This window comes from Pagrus major, chromosome 11, assembly GCF_040436345.1.
Source record: "Pagrus major chromosome 11, Pma_NU_1.0".
Lineage (NCBI taxonomy): Eukaryota > Metazoa > Chordata > Actinopteri > Spariformes > Sparidae > Pagrus > Pagrus major.
In genome coordinates this window covers 3,554,123-3,579,020 of record NC_133225.1, presented here as the reverse complement: position 1 = coordinate 3,579,020, position 24,898 = coordinate 3,554,123, and the positions used below count along the sequence as shown (strand labels likewise).

Sequence of the window (24,898 nt, the reverse complement as noted above, 5' to 3'; positions counted from 1 at the left end):
TATATTTGAGCACAATAGGCTTGCCATCCAGGGTATTCCTCTCTCGGTTTGTTTTGAAGATCACCACTTTACCTCCGCAATGACTCTTAAGTGACTGGATCCGACTGCAGTCTGCTTTGCTGTATGACACATTCCTACTCTGGTGGCTAACGTTGTTAGCTGCCGAGGCTTCACTGACCTAAAGCTGTTAGCGATGGCAGGCAGCCTTGCAGGAGACAGTGAACTGAAGGCGGTGTGGATGCGAGGGGGAACCGTTTTACTAAACAGCCCGACCTGTCAGCTCAGTACAAAAGATGAGACAGTAGAGAATCTTCAGTAGAAAAAGAGCGGGGCCAAAAGAAGAAAAGCATTAGCTCTTTAAAGTGAGGTAAAGAGGGTTGACTGCGGGCCTCAGCTGCTATGGGAAGCCTTTCTTCTTCCTTTCCATAACGCAATGTGCCTCCAACAAGGATCAACCATAGAGAGTGATTGAAACTAGATGAAAACTGCATCATGGGAATTTGCCTACCCTGACCCTCGCTCATCCTCACATCGACCTGCGGTGCGTTTCCACCGAGTTCTACCCAATGTGATCTGTCTGTGCTTGGCCTTTGACTTGTATTAGTCATGTACAGGCATTCAGGTTTAACAGCTCTACAGAACTTGGCTGGATAAAGGAAAAAAAAAAAAAAAACGGCTAGGTAGCCCAGAGATTCACTCTTCATCATGTTTTCTACTGCTTTCTTCCTCTGTTTTTTCATACAAATGGGCATCCACTATGGCACTCAATCAACACACCTTCCAGTTAAAGAAAAGAAAAATGGGCAATGGATTAAACAGTGCAGGTAATTACTTCTATACGGTAAAGTTGTCCAATAGGTAGAATAGCAAAGAACATTGATCTCAACTGAAGGTACAATGAGTTTGATTGATACAGTGTAATGTGATTTAACCACTATCAAAAAGTAGTACCAACACACAGAGTACAAAACTAGTCCTTATATGCCCAGCTCCACTCAAGCTATATTATGTTATGCAAGAAAGTTTTACCATATCCCCGGCCCCTCCCCTTCCTGTACCCAACTCCAGCCCACAACATCCACAACCTGGAACTGCGTTTCCCATGGTCCTGCGAGGGAGTGTGTGTTTTCCTGTAATCCAATCAGGAAATCTGTCAGAAGTTGCTCCAATGCAAGGGAGAGGGTGAAAATTATTCTTAATAATGACATAATCAGCAGAGCAGCCATCAAGCAGATAAATTGTCATGCGCATCGTGCTAAAATATCCAATTATCCTTTGTCCTCCAGCTCTCTGTGTTGAAGTTGGAACTGCCAGAAAGCCAGTAGGTGGATCCCCACTTCCCACTGGTTCAGTCCTGCTGGCAGGTTTGCAGTATAGACGCCCCCCAAGAGATGAGGGCTTAAACAGCCTTGGTGCTTAGTGTACAGATCTAGATATGTAAATAGGTTCTATACAATAAAATTGTTCCCGATCCTCAAAAATAAATGGATGAAAAGTATCTGTGACATTATTTTTTCCTCAAAATTGTTCCATTGTGCATACAGGGTTTCTTTTTTCCTTGAAGTCTTCAGTCCGTCCTTTGCCCTATTCAACAACAGTTTTTGCTTTATCTTACATAGCCTCCATTTATGAAGTTAACACATGCCTAAACTGGTTTGCGCGCATCTACTCTGTGCCCCCACACACAGAGTAATCTGCAGTGTGATGCCAAAGGAAAACAATATGTTTTCTTTCTTTTACAAAGTGCTCCCCTCTTCTCACCTCCGAGGCGTGTCTGATGCTCTGTTCTGCTTCCAGATAATACTGTCAAGCACTCATTTGTCAAGAGATCCCGAAGGCCATGTCTGTCGCTAGAAAGAAAAAGTAGTTTACTGTACCTTGTTTTTCTGCAATATCAGAACAAAAATAATAATAAAAAAAACATCCGCCTTCATGTTTTAGCTTGTAAGGGTGTTTTTCTTCAGCTCCGTATTTGTACTTTTTCTTCTTGTCTTTAATTTTTCTACAAAAAACATAATTAGACTTTTTTTTTTTTCCCTCTGGTCCAAACCCCCAGAAATCCCTTGACTATATTCCCTCAGGTATTAACAGGGTGTCGTACAATCCCAGCATTATTCCATGGGTGTCTGGCAACTCCAGGCTGGCGTTTCAGCTCCTGACATATCTGTGTTTGTCAGCATGTTGGCTGTTAGTCTCTGCTGCAGCAGTGGCGTTTGATTTTGCCTCAACCATCAGAGTCCTGCCTGCGTGGGTGCGTACACAGGGCTATACCCGGGTGGTGGAGTGTGAGTGTGGATGCGGGTGAGGCAGGGTGTTATTCTGCCCGCTGCTGGGAAAGGTGTTGAAAGAGTGGAGCGAGGTGAGCCCCCCCATGGTGCTGGGGATCATGGTTATGGTGTTTGGCGTCATGAGCGGGATGTCGTCCGGCGATCGCCTCATGGCCAGAGTGTAGTCCGGCGGGCAGGCAGTCCTCAGCACCATGTCGTGCGGGTGCAGGGAGTCGCCGACACCCCTGCAGTCCCGGTCCAGGTCTGAGTGCTGCTTCATCTGCAGGGACATGATCTCCTCCTCCTGAGTGTGAGCCAGGTCGTTGGTGGCGTTCCGCTGGGGGCTGCAGCGCCTGTGGACATCATGCCTTCGCTTGTCCTTCTTGTAGTAAAGTGCGGCGAAGGCCAGAATGTTGAGGAATAGCAGAGAGGCTCCTACAGCGATGGTCACCGACAGCTCAGTGGAGTAGTCACGCTGGTCCACCAGGTGTGGCTGGTTGTGGCTGTCCTGGGTCTCAGTGGGGAACGGAGTCGGGTTAGGTCGCTTGGTCGACTGAACCTTGTTCTTTGGGGTGCGGTTAGTAGCCTCTGGTGAAGGAATCTGAAGACAGCGAGAACAAAATTCAGTATTTAAAAGAGTTTAAACTACTATATGTTCAAAGGTTATATTGTCTGAGAAAGGATAATCTGCCCAGTGCCGACACGATCTGAACTTTTTAATCAGATTCCCAGCCTGTAGAACAAAAATGTCTACTATTACTCCCGGGTCATTGTCAGTGTGGAAAACTGCACTAATGTGAACCTAAATACATTAAGACAGCCAAAAAGCTGCATTTGAACACACCGTAAAGACGACAGCTGATGGCTGACTAGCTATCACCACCATGTGGCGGTAGTCTGTGGCCATCATTCAAAAAGAGAATCTGGAAGACTCACGACTGTGGATATACAAACTGGTTGATGATGGAGCACCATTTTGACACCTCTCTCACTAATATAGCCACATTTAATCAAGAATATGTCAACTAAAAAGTTGCACATGGCAGTGAAGAAGACCTGAGGTGAAACATAAGGAGAAACCGCACCAAATTGGTGAAATCATACAACAACAGGCTAAAGGGGCTTTCCATTACTTTTTCCGGTTCTCTTCTCAAGCACTGATTCATTTAACTGAACAGCCAATCAGAGTGATTTCTCTCACTGACAGGCTCCTCTGCCAATTCCAAATTCAGAGTTGGCCGAAATGCTGCCAACAAGGGTCGATAATTGCCTACGGTAAGGGACACACCGCATAAAACTAGGGCAAGAGATGATCACCAACGGCTGACCATTGACCTTTATGGGCCCTAAAATTCACTGCAGATCACAAACTATCTTCTTAAATTATTATCCACTAGTTCTTAAATCATGGCACTTGCATCACTAGATAATGGAGTATGACAACCGACAGTAAATCTGATGGCTCATGATGTGTGAATTTTCTCCTCCTCCTCATGAAACTACAGTTCTGTCTGACTGAAAGAAGCATTTTGTAAGTATAGCACTTTAATATGCAATAAGTCACATCATGTCTACCCACTGAAGTACACAAGAGGCACTTGAGGCAGGATTAGACAAAAGTCGTGTCAACAAACAAACTGAATATTACATTTTTAAATTCCTTTTTGAAGTTGCTTGGGTCTATTCCAAAACCTTTGCTGTGGAGGGAACGACTCAGGTAGTTAATTTTTAGAAGCAGGGTGAGATATGGATGATTTAGTACCAACCTTGGTGGTGGTGGGGATGAGCTGGGTGACCTCGTTGAGGCTGTGCAGATGAGGAACCAGCTCCAACCACAAGTTGACCTGAGGAGAGAAAATATTAAGTGTTAGAGAAAATGAGGGAATATCAGAACTGTCTGGAGTAACAGCATACCAAAGTCAGTATGACATTACATTAGGATGAGTCATACATCTGTCGTTTTGATAACTTGAGTGCTAATATTGCAAATTAGTATTAATAATTCAGAAGCTTTGATTTTGATGAAGTAAAATTAGTGCGACCTTTTGTAGACAAATTTTACTTCATTAGTCCAAAATCCACAACTCTACTTTTCAGATTAACAAAGGGCAAGACTGTCATCCTTACAGGAGTTTTTACTGGAGGATAATGCAAACAACAGACTGCTAAAATGCTGCCAAAACCTGCCTCTCTTTGGGTTACCTCACTTCACAGAGCCTTACATTGGTGATCCTCTATAACTGCTATCCCAAAGTTATTGGTCAGCTCACATAACTCTGGGTTTTCCAATCCAGTCATTAGCCCACTCACATGAAAGTATCATGCAGTCCAAGCCCCTCACATGTAACACCAACGGATCATTATTAGTATTTAACATGAGTAAAGGTGAAATCCGTGCAAAATGGCTGTTGCAATGGCAACATTAAGTGCAAAAGATAATTGCAAAAGTGTTCGTAAATAAGGCTTTGTTGAGTAAAGTAGAGAAGGAAACTACAGATAATGCATGAAAAACTGCTTAAAGAAAACAGTTAATGCTTGACAAGGAAAAGGTCTTTCTGACAAAAATGTTGCATTTGATAATTTACTGGGAAATAATTAACCAAAGATGTTTTTAAAAGGGCTGCAGTTAGAATACTGAAAACAATTACAATCACCATTTGCAAAGTGACTACTGATCTAAAGTACATACTGACAGGGACAAATGTGATTGGACTGGTCAGTAGTTCACCTGTTAATACATTTTGATCTTATCCTCTGAATTTTTGCTGCTCATGAGCAGGTGAGTTACAGCCCATAGGTCGACTGTGAAGCAGCTTATTACGACCTATATCGATGTTTCTTGTTAGGTGGCGATCTCTAGTGGCTGTTTTAATTATTACGGCAGCAAAGAAGGAAGTCAGGCGAAGTAGTGGAAGTAGTCAAGTAGACAAGTCTGCATACGGAAGAGGTCGGGGATCGTTGTTTACATTTCATATATGTATTATATTACATGTATTAGTTACATTACGTATGTGCTGTTCAGTTGTTCAGGTATAACGATGTGTTTAGTTGTGCACTATACAGTAGGTTACCACTGTGATCTATTCCCATTGAAAGTAAGCCATCTTAGTGATAACTGAAAACCCAAACACAGCTGAGACGATATTTCCATCTGTGTATTCCACTCTGTCCTGAAAGTGTAAAACAGAGAGTGAATTCAGTAATGTCTGACTGTACCTTGTTGGCACGGTAATGCTCTTTGACCCGGGGCTTCAGACCAATGTGCAGGTAGAGCTGGTCTTTCTGGTTGTAGCGTGTCCATGCTACTTCCTCAAAGCGATTGGGCTTGGTGTGGATGAACTTGGTGTCCTGGGGGACAGGCTGGTTTGGGTCCCTGACAAAAAGAGCAAAGAAGGAAAGAGTTTCAAATGAAAGAATTGACAGAGAGGTGAGATCTGGCTCATGGTTTTATGGCAGCACAGTACACGAGCATGTTTGAAACAATGCAACAGAAGACATGTCACCTCCCATGCGTGATGCAGCCCTTTCCTGGCCAATCAGAAATAGTTATATCTACTCTAGGGGACAGGAAGAAGTAAAGCTAAAATAAAAGTGGAGTGGACCTTTAGAGACTGTTTATTAACATTTTCATTTTGACTTAAGTGTAGCATCTCCCTCAGGCTAATCAGTGTAATTATGAAAATACTGGAACACAGTCGTGAGATGCAGCCCCTAGGTTCATCCAACATTAATCAACAGCTGAGATATCACACCTGATAAAATCAAAAAAAGGTCAAAAGGGGTATTACTGCTCACAGATGATTGGTTTTCCTAAAGCTTCTGATTGAATGAAGAGTTCTCAAGATTGCTCATAACCCCAGAAGTTTCTTTAATTTGAAGTTTTATTCAAAAGCTAAAACATTAGCATGTCACAGTTTTTAAATTATGGCTGTCTTGTTGGGAGTGAACCAATTTATATAAAATGTATACGTAGAAAGAAGCTTCCAGCAAGAAATGTTTGGGTAAAGTTCAACCGTGCTGATCATTTCCATAGAGCTAATGCTTCAGTAGCTGCTATAAACTAAACAACAGCTGCAATTTTAATCTGATGTGCCATCTACTTTAGGTAAACATTGTAATCAGGGGCCATAATAACACAGGAATGAACTACGCTGTAAATGCAGGTCAGCAACCCCAAAATGAACTCCCCTCTTATAGTCAGTATACAGAGAAGCTTACAGAGGACATTCAGCATGGGTTCCTGTGCTAAACAGACCCACTTATACTTAATCTGAGCAGTACAGAGCCAGCCATGTGAGCTATGGAGGCCCATTCAGACCCACTGAGCGCCCCATTGTCTGAGAGCGGCATATGGAGCCAGCCAGACCTCATCAGGAACACGCTTAACCATTCAAATTGGTGGCATAAATCTCCCAGGTACCCGGCATTCCACGTCAATTTGGGGTTATATATGTAGATCATTAGTGCCTTTCTGTTCCCCTCAGGGCTACTGGGCAGTGCACAGAAAAAGCCAATGTCCCCCATTACGCTCTCGAAAAACAATTACCGCCATGACTATATGCTGAAAGGCAACGTGAGACAGACAGGGGGAAGAAAGTCTTTTAATTTTGTCCCATCGAGAATGTCACTCTTCAGGCTACGACCATTAATTAAGAATGTATTTGAAGATATGTAGAGGGTGTCTGCGTAGAATACCAATTATACTGCATAGTCCATAAAGCATGAAAGCACAATGCACCACTCCTGGTCATCAAATGTGGGTTAATATTGAGGAAACACAATTACAATGTAATTATTAATTAGTTCATGGGCTTGTAATGGTAATTGCATGTTGATCAGTCTCTGTGAGAGTGACTGCGGAACAAATGTCTCCAAAAAATGTTTAAATAACCCCCTGGCTGACCGTTTACAGGACTACGTTATCAGGTTGCTCCATAGAAAATGACTGGAAAAACGATTTAATGAATAAAACACTTACATGCTTTTTAATAAGAATTACATCATCGATTGTCACATTTCAGAGAGTCTCATTTGGTCGTTATCGATATTTTCAATATTATAAGTGTTCTCTGCAGCTTTTTGCAAAAATTGAAAATAAATGTGATCAATGTTTAAAGTTTACAGGAAGTATAGTGTTAAAAGTGCTAGTTAACATTAATTAATTACAATTTGGGATTTCAGGGCTTCCACAGACGTGGATTACACAGGACAAGCTGTATGGAGCCATTTCATGTTGTTTTTTTGGATGTTTTTTTTTTTTAAAATGCTGTGAAGCTCCAGAAATGTTTCATGGACTACGAAACTTCACCTGACTTTCCGTCAGCATGGGGGTGAGAAGATAATGACTGAATTATCATTTTTGGGTGAACTTTTCCTTTAAGACCCCCCAAATTTGAGCATAGACAAACAAAGAATCTGACACAGCCACTTATATCTTTTAAGTGACATAATTTACTCTCTGGCAGCCATATTGGAGGACATCAGCTTTATTGTAACAAGCTATTTTCAACCTTTTCCTTTAATCTCCTATTTCCTATAAGATCACTGACAAAACTTGGAACTATTGCAGACACCAATACTGATATGAAATGACTGACGGCACAATTAAAGTACTTCATTTGAATAGCTTCTAGCTAGCACATGGGTGCTCTTAATGGATAAATTTGCACTCTCAAAGCAGCTAATAATATTTTAAGCTAGTTGACAGGCCCTTTCAGTGATCGTACTGTCCTAGCATATACAACGTGATCTGTGTTGGCCCTAAGGAGCCAAGTTTGCAGCGTCATCATACCCTGTCTTAGCAAAGTTGGTCCAGTAGGTCATGACCACGGCACTGAGCATCACATCGTTCTTGGAGAAGTTGCAGGGAAAGAGCTCCGTCGGTCCAATCATCGGTAGGCCAAACACATAAGGGATCTCATCTCCATGCGCTGCGTCTGCCCATGGTGGTACCTAATGAGCAGCAGATGAATCGAATCAGATCGTTATTATTACATTTATGTGACAGATACAGCAGAATGAAAGGGATTATTTTTTGCTGCTGACACACAATGGGTATTGCAACACACACAGACACATCAAAGAAGCTGGGAAACAACAATTTTTGGGAGGGAAAAGGGGAAATGAGATAAGTTTTTAATATTATTTTGCCTACCATATCTGGCCCATTATTCAGTGTATTACAGAGAGAGACAACATGAGAAATAGAGGGATGGAACAGGCGAGGCTTTGGGCTGAATGTTAAACTAAAATGTAGCAGCATTTTATTCAGCGCCGTCTGCTGAATGAAAAATATGCCAAAATATAATGTGGGGATTTAATTACGACTCCTCAAATATTTCAGGACTGCATAATTAGTCATAGCAGTTGTGGGTATATATGTATATATATATATAAACCTAAATATGCAGAAAGTAGCTGTACAAGTAAAACTAGAAGTAAGAAGTGAGGAAAACAAAACTAGAGTCTCTTCTTCGACTGCAAAGTAGTAAGTCAATTACAGTGATGTAATTGGAAATCAGACCTTGATTTGCGGCACAACATAGTACCGTCTCTTTTTTACAATTAAGCAATCTGCCTTCATTTCACAGAGCATTTACATTTTGCAGATTTCTTACGTAAAGAAGTCTCGTCTCAATCTTTGTGTGAAGGACACACGCAATTGCTGTTTAGTGTCAAACTTCTTGTTGTGTTCCAGTTCTTACAGGAAACTAAACTGCGCACAATGATTCTGTACATTTCAAGCTTCAAGGTGTGTTGTAGCTGAAGAAACTTTTCATTTCAGAGGTGATGCAGTTGCACGCTAGGTCAATAAAAGATGCAAATGGATGCGCAGACATGCTAATCAGCTGTAGGAGGTGCAAACTGGCAAAGTTGAAAATAACTCGACTTCAGACTTCAGGAATGTAAAGAGACGACATGGAGTTCTGAGATCAGTGCAGACTCAAAGCAGACGGTGATTATGAGATCTGAAACCAGACTCCTTGAAAGCACCTTCAGAGTTGATACAGTATAACTGATATAAAACACTGCATAGATTCATTCATTTCCAATTAGCAACTTAAATCTTTGGCCAGACATCCATAGACCCACCTGTTCTGTCTGACAGTGGTGGTAGAAGGCATAGAAGTATGTTGGAGACCCGAAGCTGGAGTGCAGGTCGGCTGTGGCGACAGCCGGTGCCACCCACTGGTGATCGGTGAAAAGGGCCAACAGAGTCTTCCTGCGGGTTTCCGGGTTGTGCCTGTCGGCCCAGTCTGTGTACATGAACTTGATGGTCTCCCGGAGGATGTCTTTGCCCTCTGGGTAGCCATAGAGGTCATCCACAAAGCTGGACACGGCGTAGTCAAAGTCGTTGGCCTGAACGCCATTTTCATTGTCCACGATAAGCTCCACGAATTTCAGGCCCTCGCCCTGGTTAACTCCCAGCATGATGTCGTAGTTGAGGAACTCACCTTGAACGAGATGGTGCAGATGGTTATTAAAAAGAACAAACTTAGGGTAAGAACACTGTTGGAAATCGCTGGCTCTTAAGCACAGTTAACTCATACCTTGCTCCATGAGAATCTGAGGGTCGTCAGGTATAACATCTCCATCAATAACGGGCCCAAAGGCGATGTGGTAGCGGGCTGGCTGGATGTCTTGATCCACCAGCTCCTTGTAATGTTTTCTCTGAAGGCACACGACAAGCTCCACCGTGTCCTCGAGGTTACAGCCCACCTTCCGGGCCAACATCCGGGCGTACTTGGCTGGCTGAAAACTGACAGCCCAGCTGGACAGAGCTGTGCCGCTCTGGGCGATGGCCCTCTGGAACAGGCCTGGAGACGAAAGCAGGAGATGGAGCGAAGAGGAAAGAAAGAACCAAATTACAATAAGATGACAGCTGCAACAGGAAATTAAATGAGAATCAGGCAGGAGATTGAGGTGAGTGAGGCGCGGTTTAAGGGGTAAAATTAACTTTCTCTAAAGGCAAGGTGCAAGAAACATTTGTCTTACCTTGATGAAATAAATAAATGTTAACAATCACACCGATCATCTGTTTCTGAAAGGTCTGCTTGGTTGAAGGTAAGGCTGGTGATATTCTATATTATAAACACTGATCACAATAAGCAACACCTTTGCACTTGGTGACATGGTCCTTTAGTAGCATGCAAACTGCCATTCCGAGTCCCACTAACACAAGCCACAGGGCGTGGGTCACGTGACAGATATGGACAGCCAAAGGCTTAATTAGGCTAACCTGACTAGCTTGTAGGCTCATAACACATCGCAGTAAAGCTTGTTGATCCTGTTGTTAAACCTGGTTGAATTTCTTTGTTCTTTCACTTTTATTTACCCAAAGTTTTCCTGTAAACTCATTAAAGGCATCAAAGGCTCCAAAAATATAGGACGCACCATACCACCACAGTAACTGAAGACTGCTGCTTTTTGTTAGCAGTTGTCTATAGCTAGCTACCATTAGCTAATCAGCTCATGGCTCAGTTAGCCGTGTAGCCAGTGGCCCTGGGTTTTCCTGGACCGGGACCTTGGATCACAGGGGGGCGGGAACCACAGGCGACAAGGACCAACTCAATAGGGTTTAGCAGGCCCGAGAGTGAACACGGCTGGACACCAGATTGGGACTGAACACAGCCTCTGATACCGATGGAGCTCAGTTTGGAGACGTGGCAGGGGGGTAGAGACAGGACTCGGCAGAGGAGCGACAGGGAGTCAGACATGAGCAGCAGGTGATTGTGGGAAGACAAACCAAGACTGTTTTGGTTTTATTTAGTTTATGTCTTCTCTCGTCTCAGTTCAGGAAAACAGAGAAACTTTGATTCAAACAGTCGTATTTTTTTTTCTGTTTGGTAAGAATAAATGGAGTAAGAATATTTCTTCTGTGAGTTTATTTTGTTCATGTATTAGTCTTAAAACTAAGAGAGTGTGTGAAACACAACAAACTGCCCAATGACATATATCTCCCAGCTGAAACTACGAGGGCTATTAGGCTATTGCCTCTTGCAGTACATGAGACAGGATGGACCAGAGCTAGGTGGTTAGCACACTAGCTTCAGCAGACATAAACCTTTTTTTGACATAAAGTCAACACTGTTGTTTCTTCACAATCTGTTGATAATGTTATATCAAGATATTATCTTACAAAGAAATCTCAGATAATAAAGAAGAAGACACTGGCCAAAAAGACAACACAATATTGACTACCAGTTTGTACTGAAATGTGTCCATTATGACAGGTTTCTTTATAAAAACTAAAAAAAAGATTTTCAAGCCCACAGTCAGCCTCGTCTGCAAGATAAAAATGCAATAGTATGTCACACAACACAACCTTATTCAAGTACATCACTCATTGTAGGTACATTATTATTTGTGTATAGTTTCTATTTTATTCTTTATTTTCCTTTTTTTATTTCCCACATTTAGTTATTTTTTTCTCCTTAAGTTTCTCTTTTTATCTACACTTGTGCTGCCGGGGGATCAATAAAAGATTATCTTATCTAATCAATAGTGGTTAACGGCAGAAGACATGCCAGCTAGTGCTCGCTGCGTTACCCCTGTCGGTCATGAGACCTTCACCTTACAGGTCACAGTGGTCCATTAAGAGTCTTCTGTAAATACTAGATACTTCACTACTGAAACACCAATTTTATATTCGTCCGTGACTAAAAGAGTCCCTCACTAATGCACTGTTTCCTCTTGTTTGAGTGATGTTTGTTATAAACAACATTGCCCAGCTGCTTTGGGACATTACTTAGTCTTAAGTAAAGAACACAACTTTTTTTGTGTATCATCTTTACAGATTAACATCACCAGTATGACCCAATGAACTTGGGTCTTTGGTGTCACAGACAGGTTAGGGGAAGAAAGTTCAGATTGTTGGTTTTGGTTTTTTAATGCGGTAAGTTGAAAATTAAAAAATAACAGCAGCCTGAAAGACTTTCCGTCTGTTCTGTCTCATGAAAATCTGAGTCTCTTTCATTCCTTTACTGAATGTGTTAGCTGATTCTGTGCATGAAACAGAATCGGTAAGTGTTAGCATATTTTAATCTTTATTTTTCAGCCTTTGCTCCGTCTGATCACAGTGAAAGCTGTTCATGTTTCTGCAATTCTGTTTCCAGTTTTTTTTTTCCTTACTGACTTTCAAATGTAAAACTGAAGTCTACACGTAGACGCACCCTTTTGTTTCTCCCAATGCATCTGACCTCACGCTACTAACTGTCACACAAAGTCATGTTAGGATGGAAAGTCTTTGTATTTCTATTTCTGGGTGAAAACAAACAACAGCCGCCTGAGCAAACCTTCCTCCAGGCGATGCTTTACATCTACACTAGGTTGGTGTTTATCATGTATGTATGCTATGAGTCTACCTGCCTTCAAAGCAGCGATATCATAACTAATCCAAATGCCAAATTAGTCAGGGTGCATTCACACTGAGGATTCTCTGTTGTGATTCCTCTTAATTTGTTTGGGCAGGTGAAAACAAGATTATTTGAACTCAGGTTGCGTCTCATTATCACAGTTGAATGGTGTGTTTGTAGTCAGGAAAGCTGCTCCTACATGAGAACAAAATGTTCCATTCAATGCACATGCAGCCAAAAGCATCTGCAAAGCTAAACTGTGAACTGTCTTGAGTTTCCCCCTGCACCATCACTCACATGGTCACGCACTACTGAGGCGCACATGCACGGTTAAATATACATGAAGATCCCACATGAATTCCCTGGTGTTTTGTACCTTTGGTGGAGTTGCTCCAGCGGTTGCCCTCCGAGTAGTGAGACAGCGTGAGCAGGTTAACACAGGAGGCACCGGCGCCCGAGCCAAACACAGTGATACGTAACGGGTCGCCGCCGAAGGCTGCAATGTTCTCACTGGTCCAACGCAGAGCCTGGATCTGGTCCAACAAACCGTAATTCCCTTTAGCTGCCTGGTCACCTGTGCTCAGGAACCCTGCAGGAGAGGACAAAGAACAGAGGAGACGTCAGTGTTATCCTTCTTTGTATTGTTATAAGTGTCTTCAACAGATAATATTACTTCATCCTCTAACAACTGACATAAAAAAGCTCTAAATAAAATATGACTTTTAATAGAAAAAGGTGTTCATGAAGGCTTTTTTGTTTCCTGACATGATATACTTAGAGTGTTTTCATCACTGAAAGCGAGAGGAGCTGTAACGGCGTAAACACGTTTATAATGAAAATATGGCTGCAGGGTTTCTTTGAGGAAACAGGAAATGCATGTCTGTGTTCAGCAAGAGGCCCTACATGAGTTAATGTTGAAATATACAAGTTCAAAGCAAATAGGGTATTGATTTTTAGGCAAAGTACACAAGTAAGATACAAAAGAGCAGATATAACAAGCCGGTCCTCAAACTCTGAATACATTAAATAACAGCTCTGGTGTTCACGTTCAACCTCTGTAACAACGACAAGGTGTGAAGATTGACACGAGTCACTGGACATAATGTTTTCTCTGTAATTATGTTACCCTGAAAGTAATCTGTTACTATGTAATTATCAGTAGCAGTACTCTGAGTTACAGAATTTAATCACATGGTCAACTTGGATAGATGAAGGACAATCAGAGAGGAACAGTTAACACCGACATCCAAGATCTATTCAAATAAATACTTTTTTAATTTTTTTAACTTTGCATTCATTCATAGCTTTGCAGTTAATTATCTGTAATAAAATGCAAACTGCAGACCACCAGGGACACAACCAGTTTTTTTTTTCCCGCTCATTTTCTTTTTGATCTCCTTGATTAAAATAAAATAAACAACAATCTACTTTTGGACCACCCGAGCATAACCGCCAGTAGATAACGAGGCATATTTCTCCGTTGTACGAGGAAAAACCAACAAGCCCGGCTGTTTAATAATTTGCTGCAATAAAGCAAGAGTTATTACCCTGTAGAGCCACTTAAAGTGTGGATCCGCTAAATATAACACAGACACACTCATTTTGGTGGAGAGAAACATATCTAAATCTATGATCCAGCCGCAAATAGAGCTTACAGTAGGATGACGGCGATGACAAAGAGTCACGTGCCAGTGTTTTGTTTCTCATAGCAAAGAAATATGAAAAAAATTAAAGATTTTACTGTAGAAAATCAACTTTCAAAATCCTTTTCAGTTGGCTCAAACAAATCAGATGTTTGATTTTCAGTTTTGGGGACAAAAAAAGACAAACGAGGTTCTTCACTCGATCAGTTTCAGACTAACTTTAACATTTAACCACTGTATCACATCTTCAACTGAATTAAAAGGCCGTTTTAAAAATTACAATCCACCACTAATGTCTGATGGATCAGCTTACGGAAAGACATAATGCTTCATGATGTACTTTATCGCCCTGCATAAACCGTTATGTACACTTTACAACTGAAATCCAGTTTTGACCAAAGGTCTTTTATGACGTGATAAAGGTGGAAAAATTGTAATAATAACCGATTTCTCAACAAATCTCCTTAAATGCAACATAAATTCACATTATTATAAGTGATGGGCCTGTTATGGGTGTTAATATAATAAAGTGTGTGCTGCTCTGAAGAGTTATAGAGAAGATTTCAACTAAATTAAATTGCAAAGTCATGTGTTTTTTTTGTAGTTTGTAGAACATGGAGCTCAGCAGATGTCGCAGGTCAGAGTGGGACAGATGTTTGAGTTATTATTTGACTTTTCTTCTTTGTTTTCTCTTTTGAAAAAAGTTGTAATAACTAGGAAACAGTAAAATAATAAAGCTACAATGAATACAAATGCAAACATTCATTAATGCTTTAAATATATGGTCCTTAATTTGATATACTGTGATACATTAGCAAGTACTGCATACACATCTATGCTTGAGTCCTCACCAGGAGGCATATAATCACTCCTACCACTCCCTCTCCATACCAGCGTGAATCCAGTCCCACCTCCATCTACACTCCTGTACTCCATCTTCTTCCCTTGTCCAATTAAACCTCTCACGTACTCCTGGTCAATGCGGCTGCATAAAGATCCAGTGCTCGCGAGGCATGAATGTTCTGACAAGAACAGGCACCTAAAGTATACCCACAGGAGAGCTCTGGTCTTTTAGAGCAATTTCATGTCCAGCTACCCCCCCACAACCACCACTCCCCCGCCATCACCACCTCCCTCTCCCTCTGATTTCCATACTAAAAGCTCCATTACCTGCCGCAGGCGTCCGGGGAGTCCCCCACACCCACCGATCCCACCCACATGAACCCCCTCGCTCACATACTTCCTTCCCTGTCCTCTTTTACGTTTCTTATTCTCACCGCTGTCCCACTCTGTGACTAAATGGAGTGCTCATTACGCAGTGTCAGTCAACACTGCAGTTCATTTCCACAGGGATGCATTCAGGGCCACATGTATAGAGACACTCAGAGTAATGCCTCTGAGGAGCTACTTGCTCCTGTAATAAGATGCAGAAAGGAATGATGTCATCACTTATCTGTGAATAAATTCTGCACGTTTTTTGTCTTTAAGGTGATAAATAGTATTATATACTGTAAATTCCTTGGTTTGAATTATAAAAACCAATTAAAAAACACTGAGAGATAGTGTAATTGTATTTTAAGCGCACTAATCCCAACAACAGAGTTAAGTCATTCTCCTAAATCTGCTGCTAAGAGTTTTCCTTTTGAAAAGAAATACCGTTTTGACACACTAATTAATTCCAATCACTTCTACTTTGCAGTTCTTCTGTTCACTCTTAAAGTTTTTTCCAGGAGTCTCTTAACATCCCCACAGCAATCAATACATCGAATGCTCTGACACGTGAAAGAAAGCGAGCTTGGCTCACATGAAGACATTGGATAGGCTACCTGTCTGTCTACCTGTGTGCTGTACCTGCCCGCCTGCACACACTCGCCTGCAGAGAGAGAGTACATTCATTCTGATAATTTCAGATGTTTTCTTACATAATGAGCTAGCTGGATTTGTTTTAACTGTGCTCACAATACACAGCCCCTGAGCCTGTTGTTCAGCAGCTAGCTAACTCAGTAGCACCAAGCACACAGCCCCTGAGTCAAAGAACAAGTGAGCGGCAGCGGTAATGACAGACCGTCGATTAGCTGCTAACTAAGTAGCACAAAGCAAACATCCCCTGGGTGAAGAACAGAGCAGCTGTGGCAGCGACAGCCTTGTTCAGTGGCTAATGTTATCACAAAGCAACCAGCCACAGAGCCAAGCTAACCCAGTTAGCATACAGCACACACCTAAGGAGTAGGTGTAGCATTAGGTAGCTTTTTTCAAACTGAAAGAACCAACCCTAGCTTTAAGCTAATGTCAGTGAAACAACATTTCATTAGGAAGACCTGCAGTAAAGGGGGAGGACACCCTTTTTGTCTTTCCTTTATTGGCATTCCCATCAGCCTAAGTACTTTGTTTAGTGCTAATTAACAAATGTATCATTGTGACTTTAAATATGTTAGCACTGCATGTTTACAATTTACTTGAACGCATATTAGCATGCAAGCATTAGCTTTTAGCTGAAAGCACTACTGTGTACAAGTGTTGCACGGAGCTGCTAGCATGGCTGTCGACTATAAGACCGATATAAACTGTAATGTTTAGTGAGTCATCATGAGTGTATGCTCTACCCATTCTACACAGATTGTTCATGACAATAGCAGCAGAAAATCTCTAATTTCTTTGATTGCATAAAACACAATGATATGAATTAATATGACTGTTATGAGATGAATTTACTGGATATATAACAGCACCTGAGATTGTGATTATAGTAACCATAATGCATACATTGTTTTATAAATTCATACTGTGATGGCATACAGACTTCTCTGAATAGTGCTTAATGTAAAAGTGATGGGTAATGTAGGAGTTTGACACACACACACACACACACACACACACACACACACACACACAAATGCAGATATAAAAAGCTTTGTTAATGTATTGTAATGTATTCTATCATGATGTCATCGCTCACATGAAGCCTCTCACATGTGCTTCACACATTATTCACCACTGAAACCTCGCAAATACGCAGCACTTCACACTTCACACCGACTCCCCCACAAACAACTACAGTACATTTGCATCCGCACACCCTCGCCGACACCCACCGACAGACACGTCCCTCGGCTGACTTTTTTAATTGAGTTCATTCCTTTTCTATTCCCTTCCCACTGCCTTATTTATTTATTTGTGTGTTTCTTGATTAAAGCCTAATCTTGTGGAAGCAACAGCAGCCATCTACAAGAAAGATTTTAATTGATTCAATTTAGCTGCAGTGCAGGGATGGGCTGGCAATCACAAAGAGCGAGGCAGGAAGAATGATTAGTCCGCCAACAGTGGTCGGGCTCTCCCTGCCTTCTCCGTCTCACACACACAGTAGTCTAACGCATACATGTTGCCATACAAGAACCATAAAGAAAAAGAAATTCATTCAAGTTCTGTAATACTTATTCTAATCTTAATCTATTCTTCATTCTGATCAGTTACATACAGAAGCACAGGGGGAGTGGCTGCAGGTTTGAACTCACTTTACATTTCATGGCTGCTGCTCTCTTAGCCTTGGCAGCAGTATAGAAGAGAATAGATATTTTACAGATTTACTGACACTGGGTTCTTAGCAGTGAGTAGATGTGGTAGTAAAGCTGCTCTAGATGATAAGATACTGCCTACATGCATGGAGTCATCCATCCACTGCCGACACTGACATCCTATTCGTGTGAAGCACTTTAGCTCCGCCAGTGCAACCTCTGATATGTAATTTCAAATAACATGTTTTTGTTGGCGCCATAATGAAGGCCACCTCGTAATGGTACAGTAGGAACACAAGCATCATATAGTTTCGTCTTTTTATCATCATAATGAGTGTCATCGGCTGTAATCCGAGAGTGAGAGTGAGGGTGAGACACAACAGGCTGATAAAAGCGAAGAAACAGTGGGCGCAGTCATTTTTGTGATGCTGCAAATACAGTAATGTGTCAGGTAGAACTGAATGAGGACTGAAGCTGCTGTAAAGACACCAAAACAAAAGTAGAAGACAAAAACAGATGTTCTGTAGGAGGGTGGAGAAATGAAAAATAAGAGAAAATGTCATCTCTCGAGTCCAGTAAGGTTCAGCCAGTGAGCTTGCCTGCATGTGTGACTGTTAGCAAACACAGAGTGGTGAAAGGAAGTTACTGAGTAAACTGCTGAATGACTAATCTGCTGTAATTACTTGAAAGACCGCAACCTTTGAATAATAATAATCTTTATTTATCACATACAATCATACGAGGTACAAATTAGTGAAACTGATTCTCTGCATTCAACCCATTCCAAGGGGAGCAGTGGACCATCGAGCGGTGCCCGGGAACCGAGTTTTAAGCCAGTGCCTTGGTCAAGGGCACTGACCGGAGAATTAACCCGATGTACATGTTTTTGATGGCGGGGGATAGCAGAGCATGAGGAAAACATGCAAAATCCTCACAGAAAGGCTCTGCCTCAGCCAGGACGTGCACCCAGGAGCTTCTTGCTGGAAGGCTGTGACCATCCTGCTTTGATTAGAAGGCACTAAAATGTCTTTAGATACGTCTTTAGTTTAATCTTTAACCCTAACCCAAGCCTCACCATAGTACTGATGGTATATAAACATATATACAATCAGGAGGAGGCTACAATACAGTATATAATTGAGTATTTATAGTATATAGTTAAAGATAAAGAATGTTATAGATCCAAGATGACACTGACAGAACGGCAGGACTGAGAAAAAAAGGTGCAATAAGAAATTCATCTGCTACTTCAGCACCAGGGACAGAGCTATGGATTTATCAACACACAGCACAGTTAGGCTACTGATATTTCAGAGCATGGTCGGGGCCATAGATTGTAACATGCACAAACCTGAGTCAGATGAAGGATCAATGAATCAGGCAGACTACACAAACACATTCGTTCTGCTCCTGCACTCTCTCTTCTACTGGAGGATGGAGAGGGAGGATGCTAGGTGAACAAAGGTGATGCATTCTGGTCATTTTGCTAACAATGGGCGTGACGTCCCGCCTCATCCTACCTCAGATTGCCTATTGGACATGGTTGTGCAGAACTGGCTCTGACAGAAATGTCCGGTTTGAAGAGGAGAGGGCCATAAACTACCCTCCTGTGTCTTTGTTCCAGTCACTGTTTTCCTATCAGGGCTTGTTTATTTGATGATGCATTTGCATGAAAAGAAGATAATGTGATATTAAAACTGCAGCAAAGCAATTACAGTATTTTATTGCGGATTACATCTCTTCACCTGTAACTTTGTTACGAATTATTTTCTGTTATACAAAGAACAAGGAGGGTCTGATGGAAAAAAACACTTCATCTGTCAGGCAATTTTTCAAAAGTGCAGTCTTGAGAGACAAAAACAGAACATTTAGAAAAGAAAAATATATATATGTATTTTAAGATAGACATAACTGCATACAAAAATAAAATTTGCCTTCTTTCATGATGACCACTGTTGGTTTTTCTATCAGCCTTTATTCAGCTCCTATGAGACCGGACACGCTCCACTTTCCTCCCCTGTGTAGGATAGATCATATGTGTCTGTGTCTCAGGTTTGGCTAAAAGCCACCATCCGTGATCACTGAGACTGTGATACGGCCGCTCGGCCTCTAAGCTCCCCGGGATGACAATATTAAGGTGAACCCTGATCCAGGAATCCAGCTTTTATCCCCGCTATCTCTGCTGAAGCAGAGACAACGCTAGACGAGGAGAAAGATGGGATTTTTTTTAATACTTCTTTCTCTGCACACATCTATTTTTCACAGTCATGGTCTGTATGCCATAATCCTCTCTCTGCACTCTCTCTCTTTCACTATCTGTCCTTTTGACTCTTCATGTCAAGAAAGACAGAATAGAGAAGAACAACAGTTGAGGGGAAGGGGAAGATGGGAAACACCATCACAGATGGAGATGTGCCATATTACAGTCAGGGAAACCAAAAGAAGATCAGGAATAAAATGAAGGGTTGTTCGAGGGGAGGATAAAAAAAAAAAAAAATAAAAAGTTTGACAATGCAGCTAGATAAACATGCAAATGGAGGACAAGACACTGAAGCTGGAAGCAGTAGAGATAAACCAATGGAAAAAGACAGAAATAGGAAAAGAAAGAAAATTAAAGAGCGGAGAAACGTTGCCAGAACCCACCACTGTGTTTTCCTAATGACCGATGATTTGTGGATATTTGTCCTGTTTCAAACCCTGCAGACAAATGTCTGAGGCGTTAAACGGTCTATAGATCTGAATTAAATTCAGAATGTCAAACCCGATTATTACATGCTTTAGTATTCCTCCAATGTACAATGGGAGATTGTACATTAGTGTCATCGTGGAAAAATGGTCCTGGAAACACATTTTGTAGCAGGAAATACCACAAAAGCAGTTTTAAGCAGTTTTTTGTTAAAGTGCAGTCCCGACTCTTTACAGCTGTGCAGTTAAGATCAAAATAAAGGCTAAGTTCAATGATGGGTAGTGTCCCACCCAAGAGTACTGAGTAATAATATGATAATGACTACTAAGTTCTGATGGGCCGGAACATCAACATGTTGACGGGCGTCTCGGCTGGTGTGATCCAATCGCGAGATGATTCTAATCTCAAATCACTTAAACCTGCTGATATATGTGACCTTTAAAGTTGATAGAGCAAACAACAGTGGCTTATTTTCACATTAAGCACTTACAGAGAGACCTTTTGAGTTGAGCTTTTGTCCATTTTATATGTATAAGACCAATATTCACTCGAATAATAGTCAAAATCAAGATATCCTGACTTTTAGTGCCTGATATGAGTTTGGGCTCGAAAAACCTCCCTGTGCCGAGTGAACGCTTGCACCTTTTTAAAACTCCATTACATTTTTTTTTTAATGTGTCGTCTTCAAGCCAGGCAGATAACCGTCATGAAATTACGTTCTCAGACTTCATAAAGTTTCGGCATCAAACAACTGTTGTTGTATGAAATTATTCAATGATTTATCGTCAAAGTAGTTTTTCTTCTTTTGTTCTCCTGTGACACCTGCTGAGCTATAAAGACATAGAAAAAAATAATGAAAAATATTGATCAGCTATAAGAAATTTCCAGCAGCATGACTGAATCATTTGTGATGTTCGGTGGAAAAAAAAAAAAATCCCACATGCTCACACCATAACTTCCCTATCTACAGTACACTCCTCCTTATCCCCCCTGCCCTACAGTCTGCAGTTGTCTGCTTAAAACAAATGGAGCAACAACAGCTCCAAATATTTACAGAGCCTCGGCAGCGATACATCTATATCTGCTCCCTCCACACAACAACCCCCGAAGACAACGGCACGCCGAGGGCAACCAGCTGGGGAATATGCTGATGAGGCACAAAGCATTTCTCACTGGAAATAATGAATATGGAGCTACAGGATATTCACTCATTCAACCTTTATTTAGACAGCACTGGGGACAAACACGGAGCAAGCTCTCATTTTCAGGTGTGCCCTGTTTGCATGGTGACGGTTAAAAAGTGTGCATCGGTGTTAAAAAGTAGACTATATTTTCATACGAATGCATAAAATATGCAACCAAAAAATAATAGAAATATGATGGATAGCCATGTAAAGTCATTTTTTACTAGAATAGATCCAGGTACAGTGACATGTTGGGACACATAAATGAAAGCTTTTTATGTCTCAACTGTCTCCAAACTGAAGGAAACAGCTGTGCTTTTATGCTTTACTGTACAAATAGTTAGCATTGCACTTTGGCCAAACCCAATCAATCATATGACAGTGTAGTCTAACTATGATTAATATGCTAAAAAATCTCCCCCACAAGTTACTCACATGCCAGATCATTTAACATTGAGAAGCGAGCTTGCCCACCCTAGTATTAATTTTCATATACAGAATGTGGGCCTAAGGCAATGCGGATCAAATTGATAATCCATCCGTACACATCGTCAACACAGTTACAATGTCATTGATGCGATATAAGATGTTGGGTAAAAGTCTGTTTCCCAGTCAAATAATGACTGGAGCCCTCTAACAGGAGGGAAGCCCTTTTACAATTATATTGCTGTACAGGTTAAGGTTGGTAGATGGCACACATCAACAGAAAACAGACTTCAGCACAACACCAGATAAAAATTGGTCAGATAAATAAAGAATAAGGTTTAATTTAACTTAATTTAACTTAATTTATTAATTTTAGTGTAATTTCAAAATTAATGACATAATTGAAAATGATGATTGACCTCTCGTGGCCCACCTGCTGTACCTTCACAGTCCATACTCTGGGAATCACTGGTCTACTGTGTTCACCAGCTAGCTAGCTTAGCCTATTGACTGTTTTGTGCTGGGCCAGAAGATTGCAGCGGGTCGATAAGAGCTTTTCTGGTGTAAAACCACTGCCTCCTGCTGCTGCAGAAAATGAGGTTAATAAGGCCTGAGTTTGACGGACAGAGAGCCAAAAACAATGAGCTTAAAAATGCAGAAACTCTCAATAAATTATGCAGGGGGTGTTCATCATTACAATCGACCCCTTTCACATTATGCTTAGTCACTTGATCCATGGTTAACAAAAAAATACTGATAGGAACAGTTTTAAGATACTGTCAGAAACAATCCCAAATGGAAGCTACAGTAATGCTGCTCTGTATTTTGTCCGTATTAAAAGGGAATATCATATCAACTGCTTTGTCAGTGTTGTGTTTACAGCTTGTTTAACTATCCCAAAAGCGGCCAACAAATCTGCTACTGCAGGTTTAAACTATCCTAAATACAACAACCCAGGACAGAACACCGTAACTGCTTTTATACGGGCAAAGGACGAAGTAAAAGTTTGCATAGACTTCCAAATAAATGTGGTCTGGAGAACTTTTACAGACACATAAATAGAGACAACTGAAAGTGTGAAATGTCTGAGTCATTTTACCTCTGTAATCCACTTTAAAGACAGTTGATGCGTGTGTGTGTGTGTGTGTGTGTGTGTGTGTGTGTGTGTGTGTGTGTGCATGTTTGTGTCCACATTTGCATTTGAAAGACGCTACTTATCTTCAGCAGGTAAACTGATGCCACAGAAGTTAAATGTCCATTTAAATAATACGACCAGAGCGAGAGAGACAGAGGGAGAGAGAGGGAGAGAGAGGGAGAGATAAGGCCTCAGCCCACGCCTACAGACGGTGGTGAATGACTGTGTGTTGGCGTTTGCCTTGATCATATCCTCGTCATTCAAACTCTGTCATTAGAATTGTCGCAGCAAATGGGAGGCAAATAAATAAACTGTGTGCTGTGAGCTAATGAGGAACCCATCAGGAATAACTGAATAATACAGATTATGTAAAGGTAGAAATGATCAAACCCGAGCTACGTCAATGCTCTGTCAGTCCTTCTACATACCAGCTGTTTACACACCAGACACACACACACAGACACACACACTTGTCCTGGTTGACAGGCGGTAAGTCACAGGTGTCTATTAGTGTGCATATATTATGGAAAATGCTATATGTACCCCACTTCCCCCACTATACAGCAGCTAATATTTCAAACGCCCATATGTAGCAACACCTCATTGTTGAAACGCAACTATATCTCTTCCTTTACCTGTTCACCCATCCATCCATCACTTTCCATCTTGCTCTACGTACGTCTACCACCTCTGCTTCCTTGTCTATCAAATCTATCCTCTTCCCTTCTATTTCCTCCCTCCCCCCCTCCTTTCTTCCCTCCCCCCCGGCGCAAATCAAATTATGCTGTCAACTTCAAAAAATGAAATGAGCCGCCTTTCATATTTCTTGTTCTGCACAAACACAAACACGTGTTAATTTGTGTCGCTGTCCTTACAGATTTGCCTGTTAGGGCAAACTGGTATAGATTACCTCCGTCTGCCGGGTTGAAGGCGGTGAAGGAGTGGGGAGGATTTCTGTGTGTGGGTGTGGATGTGATTAAACTGTTACTCAAGCTATTCCAGCCTTGTGGAGTGAATACATAATGGCCCGTAATTAAGAAAATGTAAAAAATGATTAGGCCTTGACTGTTGCCATAATATCAAGTGTTTTCCTCCAGGATGCACAGAAAATGACACTGAAATTTCCCAAAAAAACAAAAGATTAAGTGATTAAATGAAAGCAGGACAGAATTACCTGCTTCGTTTAAACTGTCTTTTTACATAACATAAATTTATTCATGAAAGAAATTAGATAAACCTACAAACTAAGTTGTGATTAAAGTTCACTCATAGTAGTAGTTTTAAATACCCCGTCAACGCGGAATGGGACACGTTACGCAAAATACAGTATGACATAAATATTTGGACACACATGGGAATGCTAGGTTGAAGGCTCTTCTTTTTAGGAAGTTACTTCAATGAATACTTAAAGACGATACAGCAGAGTCCCAGACATTCTCATTTTCAGTCCCTATGTGTAAAGCTCAGAAAACAATCGGTGCTACACTTGATCTGCCGTTGTGCACAAAGAATACTGTAGGAGCCTACAGTTACGTATGCCGATGACACCAATTTGTACATTGCAGCAATATCAGAGCAAGCTTTAACTCACGCTCTACGTGACGCCCTGAGAGACGTACACAAGTGGGTTAAATGCAACAAGGTGGTTTTGAATATCTCCAAGACAATGTCCATTGTGTTTGGATCTCGA

At 41.3% G+C, this 24,898-nt stretch overlaps 1 protein-coding gene across 7 annotated transcripts in view; it reads right to left on the bottom strand.

The window, feature by feature from the left end:
• Window positions 1-2,147: 2,147 nt before the first annotated feature.
• The window catches only part of nlgn1 (neuroligin 1), a 299,279-nt gene continuing 276,528 nt past the window's right edge, over window positions 2,148-24,898 (bottom strand). For 6 of the 7 annotated variants that reach the window (XM_073476521.1, XM_073476526.1, XM_073476525.1 and 3 more), the window contains 7 exons: window positions 13,026-13,211; window positions 9,818-10,084; window positions 9,360-9,721; window positions 8,059-8,219; window positions 5,484-5,640; window positions 4,034-4,111; window positions 2,148-2,868 (listed from right to left, as the gene is read on the bottom strand). In XM_073476521.1, the coding sequence (XP_073332622.1) occupies window positions 2,266-2,868; window positions 4,034-4,111; window positions 5,484-5,640; window positions 8,059-8,219; window positions 9,360-9,721; window positions 9,818-10,084; window positions 13,026-13,211 (1,814 nt within the window). In that variant the 3' untranslated portion in view covers window positions 2,148-2,265. Of the gene's footprint in view, window positions 2,869-4,033; window positions 4,112-5,483; window positions 5,641-8,058; window positions 8,220-9,359; window positions 9,722-9,817; window positions 10,085-12,998; window positions 13,212-24,898 lie in introns of all 7 variants that reach the window. The other variant, XM_073476520.1, reaches the window with a different exon arrangement.